The sequence below is a fragment of the Chelonoidis abingdonii genome, chromosome 15 (genome assembly GCF_003597395.2).
Source record: "Chelonoidis abingdonii isolate Lonesome George chromosome 15, CheloAbing_2.0, whole genome shotgun sequence".
NCBI classification, from domain to species: Eukaryota; Metazoa; Chordata; order Testudines; family Testudinidae; genus Chelonoidis; species Chelonoidis abingdonii.
In genome coordinates this window covers 3316412-3339288 of record NC_133783.1, presented here as the reverse complement: position 1 = coordinate 3339288, position 22877 = coordinate 3316412, and the positions used below count along the sequence as shown (strand labels likewise).

The following is a 22877-nucleotide window of genomic DNA, read 5'->3' as shown; positions in this document are numbered from 1 at the left end:
TGGCAGTGTTCTAAACTTCTGAGCCAGATATTTCACATTTACCAAAATACATGTAGTCTTTTATTGTTGTTTTGCCATCGATTTTATCTCCCAAAGGAAATAAGGCCATGATGTCTAATTGCGAAATTACATCAGCTTTCCCCAGCAGTTTGTAAAACAACGTGTACACCTCTGCACTTGAGAATACGATCTATCTGTGGCTATGGGCAACCATTTAGAGAATGTTCAGGATCAACGTGCCTCAAAATCCAGGGAAAGCACCAGCATGAGGGAGAAAGAATACAGAGATGAACCGGTCCAGATTCTCACAAATGCCATATAAAAAGTGTCTTTGAAATAGAACTAACTTTTCTATACTCAAGTTTATAACATACAAAGAAATTCCTATGCTTGTCTGTGATGTCTTCTGCAAACCAAATCCAATCATCTGAGTGTCTCTCAGAAGCAAGAGCTAAAGTAGAACCCAGCCATATTGATGCCATGTCTTATCCTACCTACAACAAGCAAAAAATAAAATTGAAAAACAAAACTGGCCTGAAATCATGACTCCACTAAAGTCAATGGAAATTTTGCCATGGTCTTAAGTGGGGCCAGGATTTCACCCCCAGTGACTACATATCAAGAGTTCCTTGAATAACGTAGTTAAATTTGGTGAATAGGTGGAACACTGGATAAACTTCCACGTTGTAAACCCGAAGAGTCTGATAATGTCTGGAGGATGCTATTGTCATGGATTCCATACTGAAAGATCTTACTGTTTCCAAAAGCAGAAAAGAGTTCTGTGCCACCTTATAGACTAACAAACATATTGGAGCATGAGCTTCCGTGGGTGAATACCCACTTTGCAGGATGCATGCAGTGGAAATTTCCAGAGGCAGGTATAAATATGCAAGCAAGAATCAGGCTAGAGATAACGAGGTTAGTTCAATCAGGGAGGATGAGGCCCTCTTCTAGCAGTTGAGGTGGGATCACCAAGGAAGGAGAAACTGCTTTTGTAGTTGGCTACCCATTCACAGTCTTTGTTTAATCCTGAGCTGACGGTGTCAAATTTCCAGTTTCCAGACAATCTTAACAGATGGGAAATATAACAAATCCAAGAGTAGGCAATTTAAAACAAAGGTAATAAACAAGTTAACTTGACAACATCTTTATTTAAATGTATTTTAATGATGAACAATGCCTAGAGTGCCTTTCGCCAGAGAATCTCAAAGTGTTTTACAAAATATTTAATAAGCCTTACATAGGAATCAATTCACCTACCACTGAAATGTCGCCAACTTTGAGATACACATCAGCAGCTAGTTAAATAGCACATTGCCACACTAAATAACAGTTTAGGATGCGAGGTAAAAACAATGCCATACTACATTAAAACTACAGAGAAATCTAGGGAGACAGAATGTAATTACCTGCGTTGGGATATGGCCAGGGCTCTGGGATTAACACCCCTAATGCCTCTGGATCATCAATGGCTAAAAGGACCTTGATTCCATGACTCAGAAACAAATAAAAAGAAAGCACAAATCCTTGGAAAGAGACTTCATTTCCATAATGTGTCTTGGACACAGGTATTGGATATTGAAATCCAATCCAAATAACTTTAAAAAAGAGCTACAATATACCAGTCTTTCAAGAAACATCAATGTGAAAATAAACAGTGAAGAAAAGTACCTCTTCATCACACAAATCTCTAATCCTCAAGAGTATATTCTTCCTCTCATGTCAGGTGGAGATAAACCAGATTAGATATAGAAGACTATGTTCCTTTGCCACTTTAGCATCACCATATCTTCATCTCTATCCCCACTGTTAAAAACTCACCAGTCATTTCTTGCCCCAATGACTGCAGGGTCTTTTTCTCTGGCCACATGACCTCCCATCTCTCCCATGCATATAACACACCACTACAAAAATCATCATTTTCTCTCTCTTCATTATGACTGTCTCTCTCTCCTCTTTGAGTCAGCTTAACTTCCTGTCTCCTCCTGAATCACATCCTAACTCTTCTTCTTTACTTCACAGGTTCTCCATAACTCTGCTCCTATCTACATTTCTACTGTCATCATTTCCCTATATTCCACTTTTTACATTGTCGACCCTATCATCTCCATTATTCTGGAGAGTTGTCTGTTTCTCACAGCATCATACCTTGTATCCCAGTCATCATCCCATACACTTGTAACATCCTCTCTTCTCCTGTGCAATCCACCTACTTCCTTTAAAGGCAGCCTTAAAAACTCATTTCCTCCATCTTTCATTGCAACACTTATCTCTGCCTTGTTGCTCCCCACTGCCACTCCCCTTTTGCCAATGACTGGATTTTTAAAAGCCTTATTTTTTTAAAAAAAGCTAGAATTGCTGTCTGTTTCCCTCTCTCCTCCACTGTTTTTTCACCACAGCATGGTCTCTCAATACTTTGTAACTGTCTATAATAGACTATAAGATCCATGGCCATGGATAGCGTTTCTTCTTATGTTCATAACGCACTGTGACACCATATGAATGACAACAATTTTGAGCCAATAAGAACCAGTGCATACCCACTGACAAATTCAGTCCCCAATCCTATAACTGGATCTGCTGACAAGGACTCCTATCATCATCAATGGAGTTCTGCACGTGTGCAAGGGTCTGAGATGGCAAATCCAGTTACATGACAAAGGTCTTAATATATATGTGCAGTATCAACTTTTACTTGTCTTATATTATACATTTATCCAACCTGTCCTACACTATAGAGCAATGATTGCAGTGAGCTATTGAAGAGCTGCTGAACTTCACCCCATTGGTAGTGTAAGTTTAGAGGCTATTATTTAAAATTCTGGGCATTCTAAAATGATATTGGTTTACGTTTTGGATGTATTTTCTGATTGCTCTGGGACCAATAGAATTGTAAAAAAAGGACAGTTGCCTGTTCCATAACTAGTGTTCTTCGAGATGTGTTGCTCAGGTGTACTCCACAGTAGGTGTGCGTGCTCGCCTCGTGCACCGGTGCCGGAAGTTTTTCCCTTAGCAGTACCCATACTGGGGGAGCACCGCTGCGACCCCTGGAGTGGCACCTCTATATAGTGCTATAAGGGGAGCCACGCGCTCCCCCCACCCTTGGTACTTTCTTGCCAGACAACTCCGACAGAGAGGAAGGAGGGCGGGATGTGGAATACACCTGAGCAACACATCTCGAAGAACACAAGTTACGGAACAGGTCCTTTCTTCTTCGAGTGATTGCTCATGTGTATTCCACAGTAGGTGACTATATCTGATGGAGTTGGGTAGGAGTTTAAGGGTGTCTGGGATGCAGTACTGCCCTACCAAACCCGGCGTCATCCCTCACTTGGGAGATGATCGCATAATGTGAAGAAAATGTGTGGACAAAGGACCACGTGGCAGCCCTACAGATGTCCTGGATTGGAACATGGGCTACATAGGTGGACAACGAAGCCTGAGCTCTCGTTGAGTGCGCCCTGACGATCGGTGGCGGGGGAAGCCTCGTCAGGTCATAGCATGTGCATATGCATGCGGTGTTCCAGCGGGAAAGGTGCTGGGTGGAAATTGGTTGCCACCTCACATGCTCAGTCGATGCAATGATCATCTGCGATGATTTCCAGAACAGCTTGGTCTGGTCCAGGTAGAAGGCCAGTGCCCTACGCACATCGAGCGTGCGAAAGCGCCATTTCTCATTGAGAGAAATGAGGGATGTTGGCGAAGCCGGACCTTATCCTTGTGGAAGACTCTATACGGGGGTTCCAAGGTCAAGGCCCTGAGCACTGAGACACATCAGGCTGATGTGGTAGCTACAAGGAATGCTACCTTCCACGCCAGGAAAGACCAGGAACACGTGGCCAAGGGTTCAAAGGGAGGTCCCAAGAGACGGGATAACACTAGGTTTAGGTCCCATTGCAGAACGAGGGACTTAGCATATGGGAATGAACAGTCCAGGCCTCATAGAAAGCGGGAGGTCATAATATGAGAAAAGACCAATTGGCCCTGCACTGGCAGGTTGAAGGCCGATATGGCCACCAAATGTACCCTGGCAGAGGCGGGAGCTAGTCCTTGGGTTCTAAGGGACAGGAGGTAATCAAGGATAATCTGGAGCGGCACGGACAATGGGGAGGTTCCCCACTCTGCCGTACACCTAGAGAATCTGAACCACTTTGCAAGGTACGTCTGCCATGTGGACAGCTTTCTACTTTCCAACAGGACTCATTTTACATCCTCTGAACATCTCCCCTCCTCCTCATCTAACCACTGAGCAACAACGCTGTCAGGTGGAGCGCAGCTAGATTGGGATGGAGGAGGCAGCCTCCTTCCTGGGAGAGAAGGCCTAGGTGAAGCGGTAGCCTCTGCAGGGGAGGCCGCTAAGAGGTACAGGAAGGCCCTGTACCAGTGTTGTTGGGCCCAGTCCGGGGCTATGAGGATAACCTGCGTCATGTCTGTTTTTACTTTTTGCAGGACCTTGCTGATCAGGGGAAAGAGTGGGAAGGCACAGAAAAGATAGCCTGACCACTGCAGGAGGAAAGCATCCAAGATCTCCCTCTTCCACACTCCTCCCCTGTAGCAGAATTGAAGACAGTGGTGGTTCTGGTCAGTTGTAAAGAGGTCGACCCAGGAAACTCCCCACTCTTGGAAGTGCTGGTGGGTGACCTCCGAATGGAGTGACCACTCATATCCGTGGGAGAAATCCCTGCTGAGGTGATTGGCTCACACATTACGGACACCGGGTAAGTGGAAGGCTCGCAGGGAGTATTGTGGGCTATACAGAATTCCCACAGGCTCAGGGCTTCCAAGCATAAGGCCAAGGAACGAGTCCTGCCTTGCCTGTTGATGTAGTACATCTCAGCAGTGTTGTCCATAAGGACTCTGATCACCTTCCCGCAAAGATGCATGCTGAAAGCTACACACGCCAACGGTATTGCCCTGAGCTCTCTGGAATTTATATGGAGGGACAAGTCTGAGGCCAACAACCTCCCTCGGGTTGGAATGTTCCCTATATGAGCTCCCGATCTCAGATCCGAGTCATCTGACACCGGGTCTAATGATGGGAGGCTTCCCAGAAAGGGACTCCTTGCAGCAAGTTGCTCGGGAGGAACCACCATTGTAGGGAGGCAACTACCTGAGGTGGTACTGTGATAATCTTGCCCAGTCTGTCCCAGGCCTGGGAGAACTAGAAGGCTAGCCAGAGCCTGAGGGGCTTCATTCTGAGCCTGGCATGGAGGACCATGTACGTGCATGCCGTCATGTGCCCGAGGATCTGAAGGCACGCTCTTGCCATTGTCATGGGGAAGGCCGTGACCAAGGCAATGAGACCTCTGAGGTCTTGGACCTGGCCCGGAGGGAGAGAGGCTGTGGCCCTTAAGGAGTCCAGCACCACCCCTATGAATTCTATGCGCTGAACTGTGACTAACGTAGATTTGTTTTCATTCAGCACTAGGCCAAGATCTGCGCATGTGGGCAGGAGCAGTTCCACATGGGCCTGCATCTGGGACCAAGAGCTGCCTTTGAGAAGCCAGTCGTCCAGGTATGGAAAGATCTGCATCTCTTTCCGCTGGAGGTAGGCTGCTACCACTGCCATGCATTTGGTGAAAACCCTGGGTGCTGTGGACAGACCAAAAGGGAGGACAGTGAACTGGTACTGATACAACCCCACAAGGAACCTGAGGAAGCACCTGTGCCCCTCGAATATATGGATATGGAAATATGTGTCCTGAAGGACCAGGGCCGCATACCAATCTCCTGGGTCCAGGAAGGGAATGATAGAGGCCAGGGACACCATGCGGAACTTGGAGCAGACTATAAACCAGTTGAGATACCGTAGGTCCAGGATGGGCCTGAGCACCCCTTTTGCCTTGGGATCAGGAAGTACCAGGAGTAGAAGCCTCTGCCCTGGAAGTCTACTGGTACTCTTTCCACTGCCCCCAGGTGGAGCACACGTGCCACCTCCTGCCCTAGAAGGCGGGTATGCTCCGGGTCCCCGGGGCTCACTAGGGATGGGGGGTGGTAAGGTGGGGATGAAGTGAACTGCAACACGTAGCCCTTGGACATGGTGTTGAGGACCCACTGGTCTAACGTTATACGGGACCACTCCATTCGGAAGGCAGAAAATCGGTTGCAGAACACAAACTTTATTAACTGGGGGGGTCTCCCTGGCAACAGGCCTAGTGCCCCCCTGCAAATAGTCAAAACCGCCTCTTTCCCTTAGTCCCGCTCTGCCCCGCAGCCCGGATCCTCTGACATTGAAACCGACGCCTCTGGTCTCTCGACCTCTCGGACAGGGGGTTGTATCTGCTCCGTGCCGGTGAAGCCGAAGTCTGCGGCCTGGGCTTGTCCTTAGCCGGCAGGACATAGAGGCCCAAGGTTTGCAGGGTGGTATGAGAAACCTTCATCTCGTGCAGACAGACATCCATTTGGTCCCCAAACAGCGCTTTCCCATCAAAGGACAGGTCCTGCATGAGGGACTGAGCCTCCGCCGACGCCCGGACAGGAGGAGTCAGGATGCTCTGTGCATGGAAATGGCAGAAGCCATCGAGCGGGCTGCACTATTGGCTGTGTCTGACACCACCTGGAGGGTTGCTTTTGCCACTGCTGTCCCTTCCTCTACCACAGCCTTGAAGTCCTTTTTGTCCCGCTCTGGGAGGAGAGGTTCAAACTTTGGTGGGGACCCCCATAAGTTAAATTCATACCAGCTCAGTAGGGCCTGATGCTGAGCCCTGGAAGCTTGCCAAAGAATAAACTTTCCAGCTTAAAGTATCCAGTCTCCTGGCATCTTTATCCTTGGGGGTGGGTGCAGGCTGGCTGTGTCGTTCTCGGTGGTTTATCGATTCCACCACCAGCGAGTTAGGAGCTGGGTGGGAATAGAGGTCCTTAGCTGGCACGAAGTACTTCCTCTCTGCCTTTTTGGAAATGGGGGCCAAGGAAGCAGGAGTTTGCCACAAGGTCGTGGAAATGTTGGCTACTCCCTGGTGGAGAGGCAGGGCAGCACAGCTCGGTGCCAAGGATGACAGCACATTGAAAAGAGCATCAGACGGGCCCCTCCATCTCCTCAGCCTGGAGCTGAAGGTTGGACACCACCCTCTTGAGGTCTTGATGCGTCCTGAAGTCCTCCTGTGGAATGGGCGGCGGTGCCGTAATGGCATCATTCAGTGCCAGAGAGGGGGCTGGTGTGGAGCCAAGAGTCTCGGGCAGTACCAGGGCGTCAGTCCCCAGGTCAGAGTCTGGGCATGGGGCCGGTGACTTGTTGACTTGTCCCTCTGCTGAGAAGGGGAGGCTGAAGGTGCCTGGGATGCTCCAGCCACCGAGCGGGTTCCCATCTGGGCGGACATCTGCAGCCACGATGCCCATTGACACCACTGCCCTCGCCATAGTGCCCCTTGCCACTGACCAGTTGAGGGCCCCGGTGGTGGTGTCTGTTCTGGCCGAGTCGCACGACCTGGTGATGGGTGGCTAGGTGCCAATGCTGAGGTCATCAAGTACACGGTCTCATAGGAGAGGCGAGAGTGAAGGCGCCTACAACGGTGCCTTCTGCAGGACCAGGACCTCAATGCCGAGGACCTGAACCCATCAGAAGTGCTGCTCCAGTACTCGCCCCGGTGCCAGGAGCTACGATGTTCCTGTGCCGGTAAACTGCAAGAGGATTCCTGAGCATGATGCCTGGCAGTAGCTGCAATGTGAAGAAGAGCATCTACAGCACCTGTCACGGTGCCTGTGACCATCACCGCGCAGTGTGGAGGGGCTTCGAGACTCCCGTTTGAGCAGCGAGCTGGTCAATCTGACTGGTGTAGAGGGCTGGCTTGAGCTGCAAGACGACCGTGTGGAATGAGGTAAGGAGCAGTCTTCGGAGCGGGAGCTGCACAATGCCAGGGAGGTCTGACGAGCGCCCAACGGCGGCTTGCCTTGGGACCAATGGCCTGATGCTGGTGGTGCCACGGGTATCAATAAGCTCAATATGTCTTGCACTGACTGTGCAGCCTCCAGGATCAACGGCATCCTCACTGCAAGGGAGGCATGCACGGATGGAACCGGGCTGCTCCACTCAACATGAGTCCCATGGGGGGGATTGAGGGCTGCCTGGCTTGGGACCAGCCTCACTCCTCTCCTTTTCTCGGTGCCACTGTGAGACGGAAGTCTTCCCTTGCTTCTTGGAAGGGGAGCGGTGCCAGCTACTGGAGAGGACTTTGCTACACACTGAAGACGCGGTGCTGGGTGCCGAGTCCGCTTGGTGTGCTGGGGTAGGGGCCGATTCCATCAGGAGACCGCGAAGCCTGATGTCCCCCTCCTTCTTAGTCCATGGCTTGAATGACCTGCAGATTTTGCAGCACTCACTCGCGTGAGTTTCACCCAAGCAGTGGATCACTTCTGGGCATAGAACGGCGACAGGAGTCGCACAACTTGAAGCTATGGGGCATACCCCGTGCCCACTCTAACTACTTGAAAAACTACTAAAAGTAACTGTATCACTAAGGTCAACTAGAGAAGCTGCAGCAAGGCTGGAGCAAGACGTTCCGACTACCTTCACCAGTGGCAAGGAGGAACTGAGGGTGCAGGGAGCATGTGGCTCCCCTTATAACGCGATATAGAGGCGCCACTCCCGGGGTCACAGCGGTGCTCCCCTAGTACGGGTACTGCTAACGGAAAAACTTCCGACACCAGTGCACATGGCGAGCACAGATACCTACTGTGGAATACACCTGAGCAATCACGCCAAGTACATTTGTTTTGCATCCTCTAGTGCAAATCTCAGAATCTACCCTGCTTTCTGACACCAAGTCATGGTATTGTCGCTTATGTATCAATATACAATATATTTGCAATGTGTCATGTTGTATGGTACCACATCTACATACTGAAGATTGGTGATTAAGCCCTCAACTGTCTAATAACCTACACAATTTTCTATGTTACTTGCCATGACAACTTTTATCGACTCTTCTGCTGTTTTTAGCAAATGAATTAAATCCATACCAGTATGCACCGTTAGCATAATTTTCAGCGCTGAACAATGAATTCTTCTTTTGAAATGAACTTGAGTAACAAATAAAAGCTGTATTTTTTAACTGCAACAGCACTCACTGCTGCAGAAATGTTCTGCTGGACACAGGGACTCATAAATTACTGTTTCCTCATGCAATATATCTGGAAGGAATTAAAGTTACACATGAGCCCAAGATTTGCTATTTAAAATTTTCTAAAGAGCTAAAAAAGGGAGTCAAATACTATTTTTAAATCTGATCTATTATGAACCATGTATTTTCATGGTGGTACTGTATTGAAGTCCAAGTCACAGACCAGAACCTCACTGTACTCCGCACTGTACAAGCACGTAGAAAGACAGTCCCTGCCCCAAAAAGCTTACAGATTAACTACAAAACAGAAGACAACAGGTGGATACAGACAAACAGACGGGGAGCACAAGAAAAAATGAGACATTACTGCTCAGCACGATAGGCAGGGATCTCAGCATACCAGCTGTTTAACTATTGCCAGGTTTGTGGGTTTGAGCTTTTTCCTCCTTTACAGCTACCAACAAAAATACTGTGAATCATGATGTCTACAAATTTATAATACTCAAAGGTGGATAATTTCATCTTTCTAGTCACATAAAACAATTATTTGTAGCTGTGGTAGATCATGGAATATACAGTATAACCTTAAAATCTGATCATTCTGATCACTAGTTTGCTTTCCTCCTCCTAAGTTAAATGCTAACAGAATATTAGTAGCTATTGTTCTCAAGATTTGACAGAGCTAAAAACTAGTGTACTATGTTAAATGAGAATTTGGAACCCCAATGTTCAAATAATAATATTGGTAGTAAAGCAATGCTGCTCTCAAAAGTTTTACTGAAATAACGAAGGGATTAGGAAAAAAAAGCAAAAAATTGGCATAAAAATGACATCATTTTAAGACCAGATATCTCATGATCTACCATAGACCAAACACAAACAGACCAGTAGAGTTACTTTCAGGGGCAGAAAACAATTTTTATACTCTAGTCTGGGCCCAAGGATCAGAAAAAAAAAATTCCCTGTTGAAAATCTCATGGCAAAGAGTGCAAACAGAGTGAGAGTACATTCATAATAAATGGGCCAAATTCCCAAAGGCTATATGGATTCAGTTCCGGGTTGAAATCAAGACTGTGTTTCTTTGGGCACCAGGATGATGACAAAGGTTTCTTGGTTCTTAAAAGCTCTCAAGAACAACTTTTGGGTCTTTTCGGTATATCAAGGTATGTCTTCAAGTAATAAAAGAAGCCCAGTCAGTTCTAATATATTATTACTATTAATTGTTTATATTACTTAAGTGCTTAGAGGCTGCAACAGAGAGGGGGCCCCACTGTGCTAGGCCCTGTACAAACACACAGTAAGCAAGAGTCCCTGTCCCAAAGAGCTTAGAGTCTAAATGGACAAGACAAAGAATAAGATGAGGCACGAGAACTTAAAGACTTGCCCAAGGTAATACAGGAAATCTGTAGCAGAGCCAGAAGCAGATTGCTGATCTCCTGACTCTCATTCCAGCACTTTAACCACCAGATCATCCTTCCTCTCTAATTAGTTTAATTTCAGATTGGTAGGGATGCCAGGTTCAATATTTTTGATTCATTTATTCCTTGTCAAACTTCCTTCAAACTTCAATATTGGGGGTTTCCTTAATCACATGAATATGATTTAAACTCTAAAAAAAATAAAATAAAAAGCAAATTCCTAGTCCTCAATTGTGCAGAAAAACTTGAAAGTGTGACATACATGCCCATAAGGCTCAGAAACCAGGAGACAGACAAAGAACCCAAAATAATCTCAAGAGCTTTTGAGGCCTGGATCATGATCTTTGAATGCTTGAGTTTGGCAATGTCGTGTTTTTATCATAATTTATTACCTGAATACATACACGAGAGCACCCAGTCATGTGCAGGTCAAATCTTCCAGCACAAGCAAAGGCTGTTCACTACAGAGCACTCCATGTACTTTAGTGCACAGTGAGGGTATTGGAAGTAAGAGTGGCTAGATACACAGATCTACTCTCAAAGATCCCTCACTTAAACATAGGTATATTTTCTAGTCATGCAGGCTTGAGTTTCTGCTAGCGGATGTAAAGCAGTTCTACTGAAACCTTGTAGCCTGGATAGCAGGGAACAGAGAAGGTTCCATCCTCTGACTCCAGAAGAGCATTCCTACATACAATTTGTTTTCTCCTACTGGGCACAGGGTCCAGGATTGTGCCTTAGGGTCTGTACTATGGGGAGAGAACAACATATGTTGGAATGCCAACTTCATTTACACATTTATTTATTTTTCTATTGGGTTTTGTTGGCTTGGGGAATTAGGACTATTTTACTTCTTAGCGTATAATCTTTACAGAAGTCAACAAATGAGTACTGGGTTAATATATTACATTACCTTTCACTGGAGTTTTAGTATCAGCCAAAGGTGCCAGTGTTATGATGCTTACCCCTCTACTACCCATCCCTAAGATTTGTGTCTACACATGATCAAATACCAAACTATTTTCATCTCTATAAATGCTACTTGTACAGTTCTTCAATTCTATTCCAACTGCATGCCCAAAGGTTTTTATTTTGCCATCACCATACTTTGCTTTCCTTTAATGGGTTGCAAAGGAAGAAAGGAGAATGAGCCCTTTGTCTTGTTTTTAATTGCAAATGGGCTTCACTAAAATGGGCATTTACTAGTACCTGAGCTAGCAGGTTGCTGTACTGTTGAAAGTCGCTGGGGCTATTAGTGGTTGTAGACTAATAGCAACTAGATTGGCCAAACCAGCATCATGCACCTATGTTCAGTACAACCAATACCAGTGACAGTGGTTAAAAGGAGAGAAGACCCAGCAGGTGCACCAGCCTATTTCTCTTTCCTTTGTAGAACAGCTTTGTTTTGTTTTAAGTATTCTTGATAATTCACTTAAATGATACAGACAGAAACCAAGAAGAATCATACACAGAGATCAAACTTTCAAGGTGTGCCAGTAATGGAGAGTAGAAAAAGGGCACAAATATATGTTTTTAGTGAGTAGGATTTTCTTGTATTTTAACGTTCTTATGTCAGCAAAATAATTTCTTGTTAATTAGGAAAAAGTCCTTATGTTTAACACACACTTCTTATTGGAGCATTAAAATACATTAATCTGATTTAAAGCTACAAAAGCAAGGGAATTCTCAGTTAAGGATGACACTCTCTCCTTAACTCAGCTCTGTTAGACTTCAGTATTGTCATACGTAAGGTAAGTAAGATGATTCACTATTTAGAGGCCATTACAGCATCATGTCTTCTGTACAAAGTTCCTAAATGCTCTAACTGATACCTTTAACATTACTGCAAAACATTTTCTGTGGCTATATTTCATTTATATTTTTAATTGTTTTTTTGTTTTAACAGTGAAATATTTTAAAATGACAAATTTAAAATAAACACCCTTTGGCAAGTTGTTCTTGGCCCAGGCAAGTATCATTATTACACAGTGCAGATCCTTGACATAAAAGACACTGCAGTTTTCCATGTGGGAAGTATCTGGGGATTTTTTTTTTTTAAACACAATCAAAGAGTTAAGTACTCTTTACACCCTATATTGCTGTACATGGACTACTGACCAAACACTGTGTTAGGGTCTCTTCTGTAAGTATATATTTAGGGACTTCTGAAACTGTATATGATGGATGCTTCAGTATGTCTGATTGTAACGTGACTTACTGCAATGTCTTCTTTGAAGCCATTATTATTTACTGCATCACAGTCTAGTTGGGAGTCTTAAATCTCTGGCTGCTTACCATTTTAGAACATGGAACTCTGACACAATGGACCAGAAGAAACTTTCACAGTCTGTGTGTCAAAGATCACTTAGAGAGAGTTCTTAACTAGCTGGCACTTCACAGATCTTAACTCCTTTAGCGCCCTTAGCTCTGTAGTTAGTGTAGATGCTATGTGCTAGATCCATATGCAATGGGTTAGGGGTTGTTATAAATGTGTATGGGTAGGGTTTTGTGGCCTGCCTTGTGCAGGAGGTCAGACTAGATGATCATATTGGTCCCTTCTGACCTATGAGTCTATGAATCCTGGGAAGGCTTATTAAAATAAAAATAATGAGCATGCATAATGGGGAAAAAAGATTTCCAAATGGCTCCCTTTTAATGTATCTTTTACTATTTTTATAAGTGACCAACTTCTCTGGTTCTAGAAAAAAAAAGGTGCATGAGACAAATTAATACAGATGCCACATATCCAAGCAAAGAATTATGCCTCCAGTCTTAGAAGCATTATTTTATATATCTGTATCATCTATATCTATCTCTATATATATCATACATGAAGGGAAACTTGAGTGACTTTACTAGTAACCATTTGTTTATGCCTACACAGCATATAATATAATCACTCAAATTTCCCTTCATGTATGATTTGATTTTAATGGTTTTAGAAAAAGTAGATGCTAAAACTATTAGGGTAGCAAAATAATATTCCTTGTGAGTGGTAAGCAACATGAAAACACTGATAGGATCAAAAACTAACAGCTACTGCAGTTTTTGTTTAGCCAAGCTAGTGTTAGCTGCATTGCTAAAAATCTAGTTTTCCGAACATCATAAAATAACATTCCACCTCCCTATGGAAGATGGGTATCGAAACAGCACAGCGAGAACAAAAGTTAGATGACCTCATCCCATGAAATGCAGCCATAACCTCAACCTACCTTGTTGCTTAATTAGCTTCTTTTATGTATTCACAAAAAGCAATCTATGACCGGTTTTGAGACTACAGGTGAAGAGTAAAATATTTGAAAAATAATCACAAAATAAAAGCCATTTTAAAATAAATGAATTTCAATCTTTTGAACATAATGGGCCAGATGCTCAGTTGGAGTAAACTGATATAGCTCCACGGACATGAAGTCACTTCACTGGGGCTGCACTGATTTATACCAGAGGAGTATTTGATCCAACAAGCTTAAATCACAAGACTAACTCATGTGCAGCCTCTTCACATTATCTGTTAGTATAAGCATAACTGAGAAAACAGATAAAGTTAAAATGCAGTAAGAGAAACAAAAAAGTGTTGGTTTCACTGGCAATTTGTTAGAGTAGCAAAATGCATATGTTGCAAAAAATAAACATAATATTACGCAGAGCATACAAAAATGTGGTGTATATATGTGTGTCATGGACTAAGATTTATATGCGTATATATACATATACACACACACATATATATACACACACACACACACACACATACACACACACAGACACACTCCGCGCATGTGGGGATATATGTTTAGGATATATAAAACTCGAACCAATGTGATACAAAGTGGATGAAGAATTAAACAAACGGGTAGGCTTTTTTCAAACGAATATACCCAGTTTTCTGATGCTTCATCCATTAATTTTGTTTACTCATGCTCATAAGCAATGTACAAACAGGGGGAATGCAGGATTTTCAACTGCGCCCATTTAACCCTGCCCTGTTTTGCATTTTTAAGACCTTAAAGATGAAACACTTGGTAGCAAAATTCATAGACAAGCTATAAACAGAAGGAGGGTACAGCTTTAAATAATTATGTCAAAGAAATGACAACTGAGCTCTTTGCAGGAGCAGGGATGAATAATTACAAAGCTGGGACATAATTAAGCAATTTTGACTGTCGTATTCTTAAGCTGTCGTTCTGATTTGAAGTGCTGTCATGCCCAGCAACATACTTCACGCTGGACAGGCATCTTCCACTTTGATCTACACTTATGCCAGTGAAATGAGGTCACAGTCTGGTCATTAAATGAGGCTTCCTCATCTGGCTCAATGCCCCTTATCCAGCCAGGCTTACAAGATTTTTATTAAAATCAAGCATGATACAACATTCAATATTTTGACAGAGGAAAATAAAAACATCACAGAGTAATGAAGTTTAGCTCACTATACGTGGAGAGATGGAACAGTACATTGTAACACTAAACTGTTTTCTAATGAATGACTGCATCTCTCTATCAGACAGTCACATCACAAACAGATGCATTTTAAACAACAAAGGATGAAATGAAGCAGAGCACAAGCAAGTGCAGTGTCTTGTTAAAGAAATAAAAACCTGAGACGTAAATGTAAGTATAGGAATTTATACAACATAAAATATTTATGACTTTGCAAAGACTTATGATTGCCAAATACTTCTGCATTTGTGTAAATAAAAGCTGGTTGATGAAAATGTCCTGACTTTATTCTCATTTCTTGTGTTGTTCTTAGTGGGTCATTCGGCTCTCCCATTTATTTTATGGAAAGAATAAAATGACACATCACAGCCTTTTCCAGTTTGTCAATCTGCCTTGGATTATTATTTTTTTTGGCTGAATATGTTTTTCTATCTCCTGCTTACCATAATGAAGGAAACCTAACTTCAAATTTGATTTTGTTATGAATAATAAGTCTAACAGGTTCAGTGTACTCCAATACTCAGGAAAATATTTCCATATGACATCTATTCAAACCCTCACAACACATTCCAATTACACTAATTATCACAAGCTAAAGATGAGTCACTAATGTAACACAGTTGCAAAAAAAGCAAACATCATTCTGGGATGTATTAGCAGAACTGTTGTAAACAAGACACAAGTAGCAATGTTTCCACTCTACTCCACGCTGATTAGGCCTCAACTGGAGTACTGTGTCTATCCCGGGCACCACATTTCAGGAAATTTGTGAACAAATTGGAAAAAGTCCAGAGAGGAGCAACAAAAATGATTAAAGGTCTAGAAAACATGGCCTAGGAGGGAAGACTGAAAAAACTGGGTTTGTTTAATGTGGAGAAGAGAAGACTCAGCGGGGACAGGGTGCCAGTTTTCAAGTACATAAAAGGTTGTTACAAGGAAGGAGGAGAAAAAATTATTCTCCTTAACCTCTGAGGATAGGACAAAAAGCAATGGGCTTAAACCTCAACATGATCTGTTTAGGTTGGACACTGGAAAGCACTTCCTAATTGTCAGGGTGGTTAAGCATGGAATAAATTGCCTAGGGAGGCTGTGGAATCTCCATTGCTGAAGATTTTTAAGAGCAGGTTACACAAACACCTGTCAGGGATAGTCTAGATAATACTTAGTCCTGCCATGAGTGCAGGGAACTGGATTAGATGACCTCTCAAGGTCCCTTCCAGTCCTATGATTCTATTTGCCCCCACCCATGTACAGTATAATTAATTCCCTTTATCTAAAATCCTAGTTATCCAAATGCACAGTGTGCCTCTCATGCAGTCTTATGTAGTTAATAGCACGTCCATTTACCCCTAGGCCATTCAAATGAACGGGAGAGCATCATATATACTTGTATATACACACAACCGTTGCCACTAAAAAGCATCATTTCTCAATTATCATCACACCATGATTTCTGCGATACAACAGTTATTTCACATTCTAGAGTACCATTTTGTGAAAACTGTGGGAAAATGTTCCTTTTAATGGTTTTCACTGTATTTGTATATGTGTAGTGTATCTCTAAATATACACACACACTGCATCTACAAACAGTTCCACCCATGCAAAATATGCTTACATATTATATGTCTGAACATCCATAGTAAAACACACTCACCCAGAGCAATTGTTTGTTTTTATAGGTGTATTCAAACTCAATTACAGTTGCTTATTTTAAATTGGCTATTTGTATAGTATATAACTTTGTATGATGACTACAATTCTGTAGGACACTTACTGATATTTACTCGTGCCATCAGAAAGCATTTACAAAGGTATTTATCATTCTAGATAACATCAGCAAATCTGTAACAAAATTTAAAAAAAAATTCAACAAGGCTACAGCAACACTAAATTTAAACCCTGTGCTAAGAGAATTGTTGAAATAAATGTAGTTTTTATCTTTTAAGACTTAGAGAGCAACTAATTCAAAACTACACAGTGGAATAAATTAGTAATACAAAGAATAAAGTTGGGATCCTGTCTATGAGAACACCTTACCCTTAGCAATTGTTTTAACGGCAAACACAAGTAAGAACTGTCCAATAAAGTAGGTACACACTGAACAGCCACTTTCTCCTGCACTAGTCGAAACACAAATGATAGACTTATAAATGAAGAATTTAACTGTTAATAGCATTAGAATAAAACTTCACTAATAATGACCTAGCAGATAGAGAAAGAATAATTATAAAAAATAAATGGCATAAGCACATTTTAACTGCTGAATTTTGCAGGATTTAGTAAAAAATATTCTGAGAGGAAGCTTTTCACAAAACCTTAAAAATAAATGATTTCAATTACTTACCACTGTATTATAAAAGCTGAAAGAGCTAAAGGTACTTAGTAAACAATATGTCAAACCTACGCCTGAATAAGAACTGTTAGCATTTTAGTAGTTATAAAATGAATCAATCTGAATTAATTTGCTACCTACTGCAATTGTACTGGTGATAACGAATTTATCTAGTAACACTTATGCCATCAAATATAGTGTAGTTCCATTGCTGCTGCACTATGATTCAGCATTATTGGAAATCTGCAATAAATTATTGATGATGTATTTTCGGGAAGAAAACAGCCTATAGAAACCTACCAGATTAATAAACTTGAAAAGAATTGTAGATAGCTAATCATTTCAAGAGATATTTGTAATGCTACAAATACACTGAAATACTAAAGGTGCTGTTATCTTGTACTGATCAATGATGAAAGACGACGAACTGGAAAAATTGCATCTGTATTCTGTTTGAGTCAAAGGCATGCAATTCGTCCAATTTTGAGGCAACTGGTATTAGAAAGCTTGAGTCTGAATCATAGATTAGAGAAACTGTCTTTCCAACATCAACACTCATTAATATGACACCACATTAAATTACAATGTATCAACTAAAGGTCAATAAACACCATAGGTGTGAGTTCTGAGATCAACATCTGTGTACAACATGCATGGCAGGGGACAAAGTGTCAGAAAAATTTCTCTCTTTTCTACCAACATATCACAGAGTTGTTATAGATCTTTAGAAAGAGCAAAAATATTCTTTTGATCCTGGCAACATGTGTATGTTAATCAGCTATGGTTCAAACCAGCATTTCAACTATGATGCAACAACCACAGTCCATTAATCAGATTTAACAGTAAAATTCTGATCTTGGAAAATACAGAGTAAGGGTTTTTTTGTCCCACACCTAATTCAATAAGCAATACTTTGGCCTACAAGGTCTCTGTCCATTGCTTAGACATAGCTTTAACCAACCTTTCAGAATAGTTGTTTTAAAGATATATTCTGTTTAACAAAGATATGCATAGTTACTTTTCTCTGATTTATAAAATGGCAGGTAAGTGGGATCAGTGTATACTGTAATCTCCATATAGTCTCCTACCTTAGCATCCATGGGCTTTACCACTTTCATGAAGGCACCTCGTAACAAGGCTTCCTCACGCTCCCATTTGGTTACTTTCCGAGTATCAAGAAATTTCAGGGTGGTTAATTTGTGCAGAACAAAATACCTAAAAGAAATGACAAAACGTTTGAGTTAAAATCCACATTTACATACAAATCCATCTTCACAAATTATATGACTCAAAAAAAATATACAATTGAAATGACCTTTCTTTTCCCAATCTTTCACCCACTCCCTATAATCTAGCCTACTCTATGTCAGGAAATTGATATTTTCCCTTTGTGAATTCAATACTAAGTGGACCAGGGATACTCTGTTGTAGGTGCATACCCCAATGAAGTATTATTGTGATGTATGACACATGGGTCAAATTGGAAAAGGCAGCTTTCTGAGAACATAAATACAGAGAATAGATACAGAGAGTTTGATAAGCACGACTCCCAATTTTTTTTAAATTTGTTAAGTGTAATGTTTTCTGATATCCTGCTGGACAATTTGGGCATGGAGTTATGTAAAAAACAAAAAAACCCACAATCTTCTCCACCTGCTGTGTAGTTTTGTAGTTTTCTTTTTTTTTTTAAATGCTCAGGTCTTCAGTCACAAACTCACCTTCAAACTTTTGATTTTTGCTACAAATACAACAATCATTATCATTAGCAACATCAAGTAAATTGCATATTAGGGTTTTGATCCAGCTTCCCATCATATACCCTAGAAAGTCAGCTGCATTAAAGATAATATTCCAAGGTACACAGTGATTATGCTGTGCATCAAAGAACATTTAAGAGTCTTACTAAAAACAAGACTTTAACCTAGAGATGGTATGAGCAATATAATTTGGATGTGGCTTCAAGATCGGAATTTTGACACCGCCACAGTTTGGAGATAAGGTTCCAGTTTTGTCTTGTTACTGATATAGGCCCCATTCATCTAAATCTGGCTCAGGTTTAGATTCCAAAGTGCACATGCACACTCTTACACACACACACCCAAATTTTGAACAGGTGTTCAGATTCAAAGTTCTTGTTCAGTCCCATTACTAGTTCTCTGTGACTGCACGTTTTGATTCAAAAACAGAAGCTTTATTAGCTTGAAAAATACTGTTGGCTCCTTACATACAGAAGTAGAAAGCATGGCATGAATCAAAAGCAAAACCAAATATACAACTATTTCAAGTACCTGCTATTTACATACAGTCAACCAGATGTGAAACAGACTTTGCAAGGGAGGAAGTGCCAGACTCTTTCCTGGCAGGGGGTGGAAAGGTGATTGATAATATTCCCCATGCCTAGCTGTTTCCAATAAACAACCAGTCAGTCAGTCAGTCAGTCAAACTGGTAATCATACTGACTCCCTCCCGCATTTGAAAGAACTCCCACACATTCAGAAGTCCCAGGAAACCTTGCACAATGCATATGGCTATATTTTAAAGAGAAAAACAGTGCTATTATTTTAAAGATTGGAGTTACCTTCAAGTACTCCTCAGTCCTGGAATCTCCTTCACTAGGAGGTTTCAAAAGGAGGTTGGATAGCCATCCGTCTTAGGCCACGTCTAGACTACGCGCCGGATCGGCGCGTTAAAATCGATTGCTCGGGGATCGAAATATCGCGTCTGGTCTGGATGCGATATCTCGATCCCAGAGCGTGCTTAGATCGATTCTGGAACTCCAGCTAGACGACCGGACTTCCGGATTCGACACAGTGAGCCGCGCGGATCGATCCCGTGCGGTGAAGACGGGTGAGTAAATCGATTTTAGATATTCGATTTCAGCTACGCTATTCTCGTAGCTGAAATTGCGTATCTAAAATCGATTTAATCTCGTAGTGTAGACCTGGCCATAGATGGCTTAAAGACAACAAATCCTACATCTTGCTAGGTTATATGACCCTTGAATTCCCTTCTAACCCTATAGTTCTATGATTAACTCAAAGAGATTCCAGATTTGTCCCAAGTTGTGAGACCAAGAGAGTTCATGATCACCACATTAATGTTTTTGTTAATTATTTAACCTTTCTGCATCTAGACCAAAAAAAAAAAAAAAAAAAAGCCACAAAACTGCCTTTCAGCTATATATACACCTTTCCTCTGAGGCAATGGCCTTGTAAATTTTTAACAAGTGAATTGAATGTTCACTGACACACATTAAAATGGTCTACAATTTTAATATGAATCATCAGCCTATGTACTTCAATTAAGTAATAAAAACAGAATAATAGTTATAATAGTAATAAACTCTGCAAGGTGAGAAGTCAGTTTGCTACGTAGAACATGTCCCAAGACAATTCGTTAGGTGTAGCTAGATATTGGAGATACTGCCATACTCTCAGACACCTCCCATCTTTCCTGGCTGCCCTTCCAGTCCTTTCTGACATTCTGCTGCACCGTATCTTTCCCTGGAAAAGAATACATCCATCTTGTGTTACTGGCAGAAAAGCTCAGATGACAACAGATTCTTTCAAACGAAGACATGTACAGAAGGAAATAATATGTCAAGAGCGAAGCTCCAAATGAGCAAAGACATCCATTAAGTGTAGGGTGAGAAAAGATGAATATTCAGGTGAAGAAAACATCAGTATTAGAAAATCAGCAAATGTTTAATGATGGAATGAATGATGCCATCAAAAAGCGGGCAGCAACAAAACTGACAACAGATGAAGACATCCCTGTCATTTTTGCTGACTTTGGATCATAACCTTAAATGTCAGTCTCTCTGTCATTTTAAGAGAACTTAAACTTATAAAAGAACTGTTTTTATGGGAGTATTTTTCTCCTTTTCTCGCACTCATTTAAAAAAAAAATATTCCAGAACTAGGGCCTTATCTTAAAAAATAATTAGCCAATTGTGTCACAGGACGGAACTATTTTCGGGATTCCTAATGGGGGAGATGTTCTACAGGGGATGATAAAACACAAAGGCAATCTGTAACAGACTTTAAAAAGCTATCTACCATTAGGAGTAAAGTATCCCAATAATGATGCAGTTTAAAAAAAGCCAAAATTAAATTACAACTGAATGTTATAGATATAATTACACAGGTTTTTAATGAAATGATTGTTTAAGTCCAGCATATGACTTCCAGGGTATATTGAAGTATATTGCTAACTAAATTTGTGATGCAAATTCAGCCTAAATGTAACACCAATTTGCCATAAAAAAGATCTATAAAAGATTACTAAAGCCACAGAATGAGCACTACAATATCAATTCAACCCTTGTAAATATTATCCAGGGTTATTTGTTGCACAAAATCTCCTTGCTGTGATGTATGACTTAGTTACTAAGGTTATCACAGCAGTATCCTAAAGTTGCATAGTACATAAAACATTTCAGTTAACAATGCAGGGAGGTTAACTCCCACAGATAACCTACTATCAGAAGGTTAGCCCAGATGACATGCCTCTGTCAGTTTCCAGGAGCTATTGATGGTTCAATCAGTTTGTTTTGAAGGTAAAGTACAACAAAAGGGCACTAAACTTATTCAAACTGTCAACAGGGACTATCTGGAATGTTGCTTGCAGGTAAGTAATTTTGGGTGTTTTAAGACTATTATCAAACACCGATGGCTGCAGAAAAAGACAGCTACTAATAACACAGAGTGCAGCTATCATAAAATACTTTATGGCAGGCACTGGGATCTATAAATTGCATGACACATTGCAACTGCTTTAGACTTATACCATTGCCAGTTAAAAGAATACCACAGAATGTAAAATTTAGATGGATTTTTTTCATTCAAAGTTTAGAATGTTTTGTTTTAGTTCAGCGGTTCACTGGGGCATTTTATGATCATTTTGAATCTTAGCATTGCTGTGGGTGCCCTGAGTCTGCTGTTGTGGGGCTGACCATCTCTGCAGTAGTGTGAAAGAAGGTAGTTATCTGTAGTGATGAGGAAAATGGTGCCCTCTGGAAAGGGATGCTAGGAAGGTGTGTAAACACTCAAAGGAAATCAGCTATGCAAGGAAAGCAACATCATTTTTCATCCAAAACTCCGCCCCCCCCTCCGCAAGTGTGTTAGGAAAGTAAACTAACAAAGGGGACCAACAGAAGTCTTGATCGCTTGTAGCTGTAGGTGGAGAAAAAAACAGCACACGGAATATCACATTCTTTTTTATCTCAGCTTTAAATAAGTGGAAATGACAATATGGACTAAAATTCATTCACCAATTCCATAAGTGTTCCATGTGATTAGGATTGTTTTAACATTTTTTACACAGCCCTGTCAAGACATTAAGGGGACATTTTCAAAGTGATGCACGGGTTGGTGATTCAGTTATACAACTCCACCACCAATGTTAATGAAAGTTGGGGATGAAAATCTCCATACCAATACTTGAGAGAGGTGTTGAGGTCAGAGTACTGGAACCATACTGAAGAAGATGTGAGTTATAATACTAAATCAACACGCACACTTGCACTTTTATAAGCATAATATACACACACTGAATAAACAAATAACAATAGTGTCTCCAATACTTGCTCCACAGTCTCAGACAAGTCATAGACAGGGGTGCTGGAAC

The 22877-nt window shown here is 41.6% G+C and overlaps 1 protein-coding gene across 1 annotated transcript in view; it reads right to left on the bottom strand.

The window, feature by feature from the left end:
• The window catches only part of LRMDA (leucine rich melanocyte differentiation associated), a 454278-nt gene that overhangs the window by 375576 nt on the left and 55825 nt on the right, over positions 1–22877 (bottom strand). The window contains exon 3 of the mRNA XM_075072663.1: positions 18338–18464. Coding sequence (XP_074928764.1) covers positions 18338–18464 — 127 coding nt within the window. The remainder of the gene's footprint in view (positions 1–18337; positions 18465–22877) is intronic.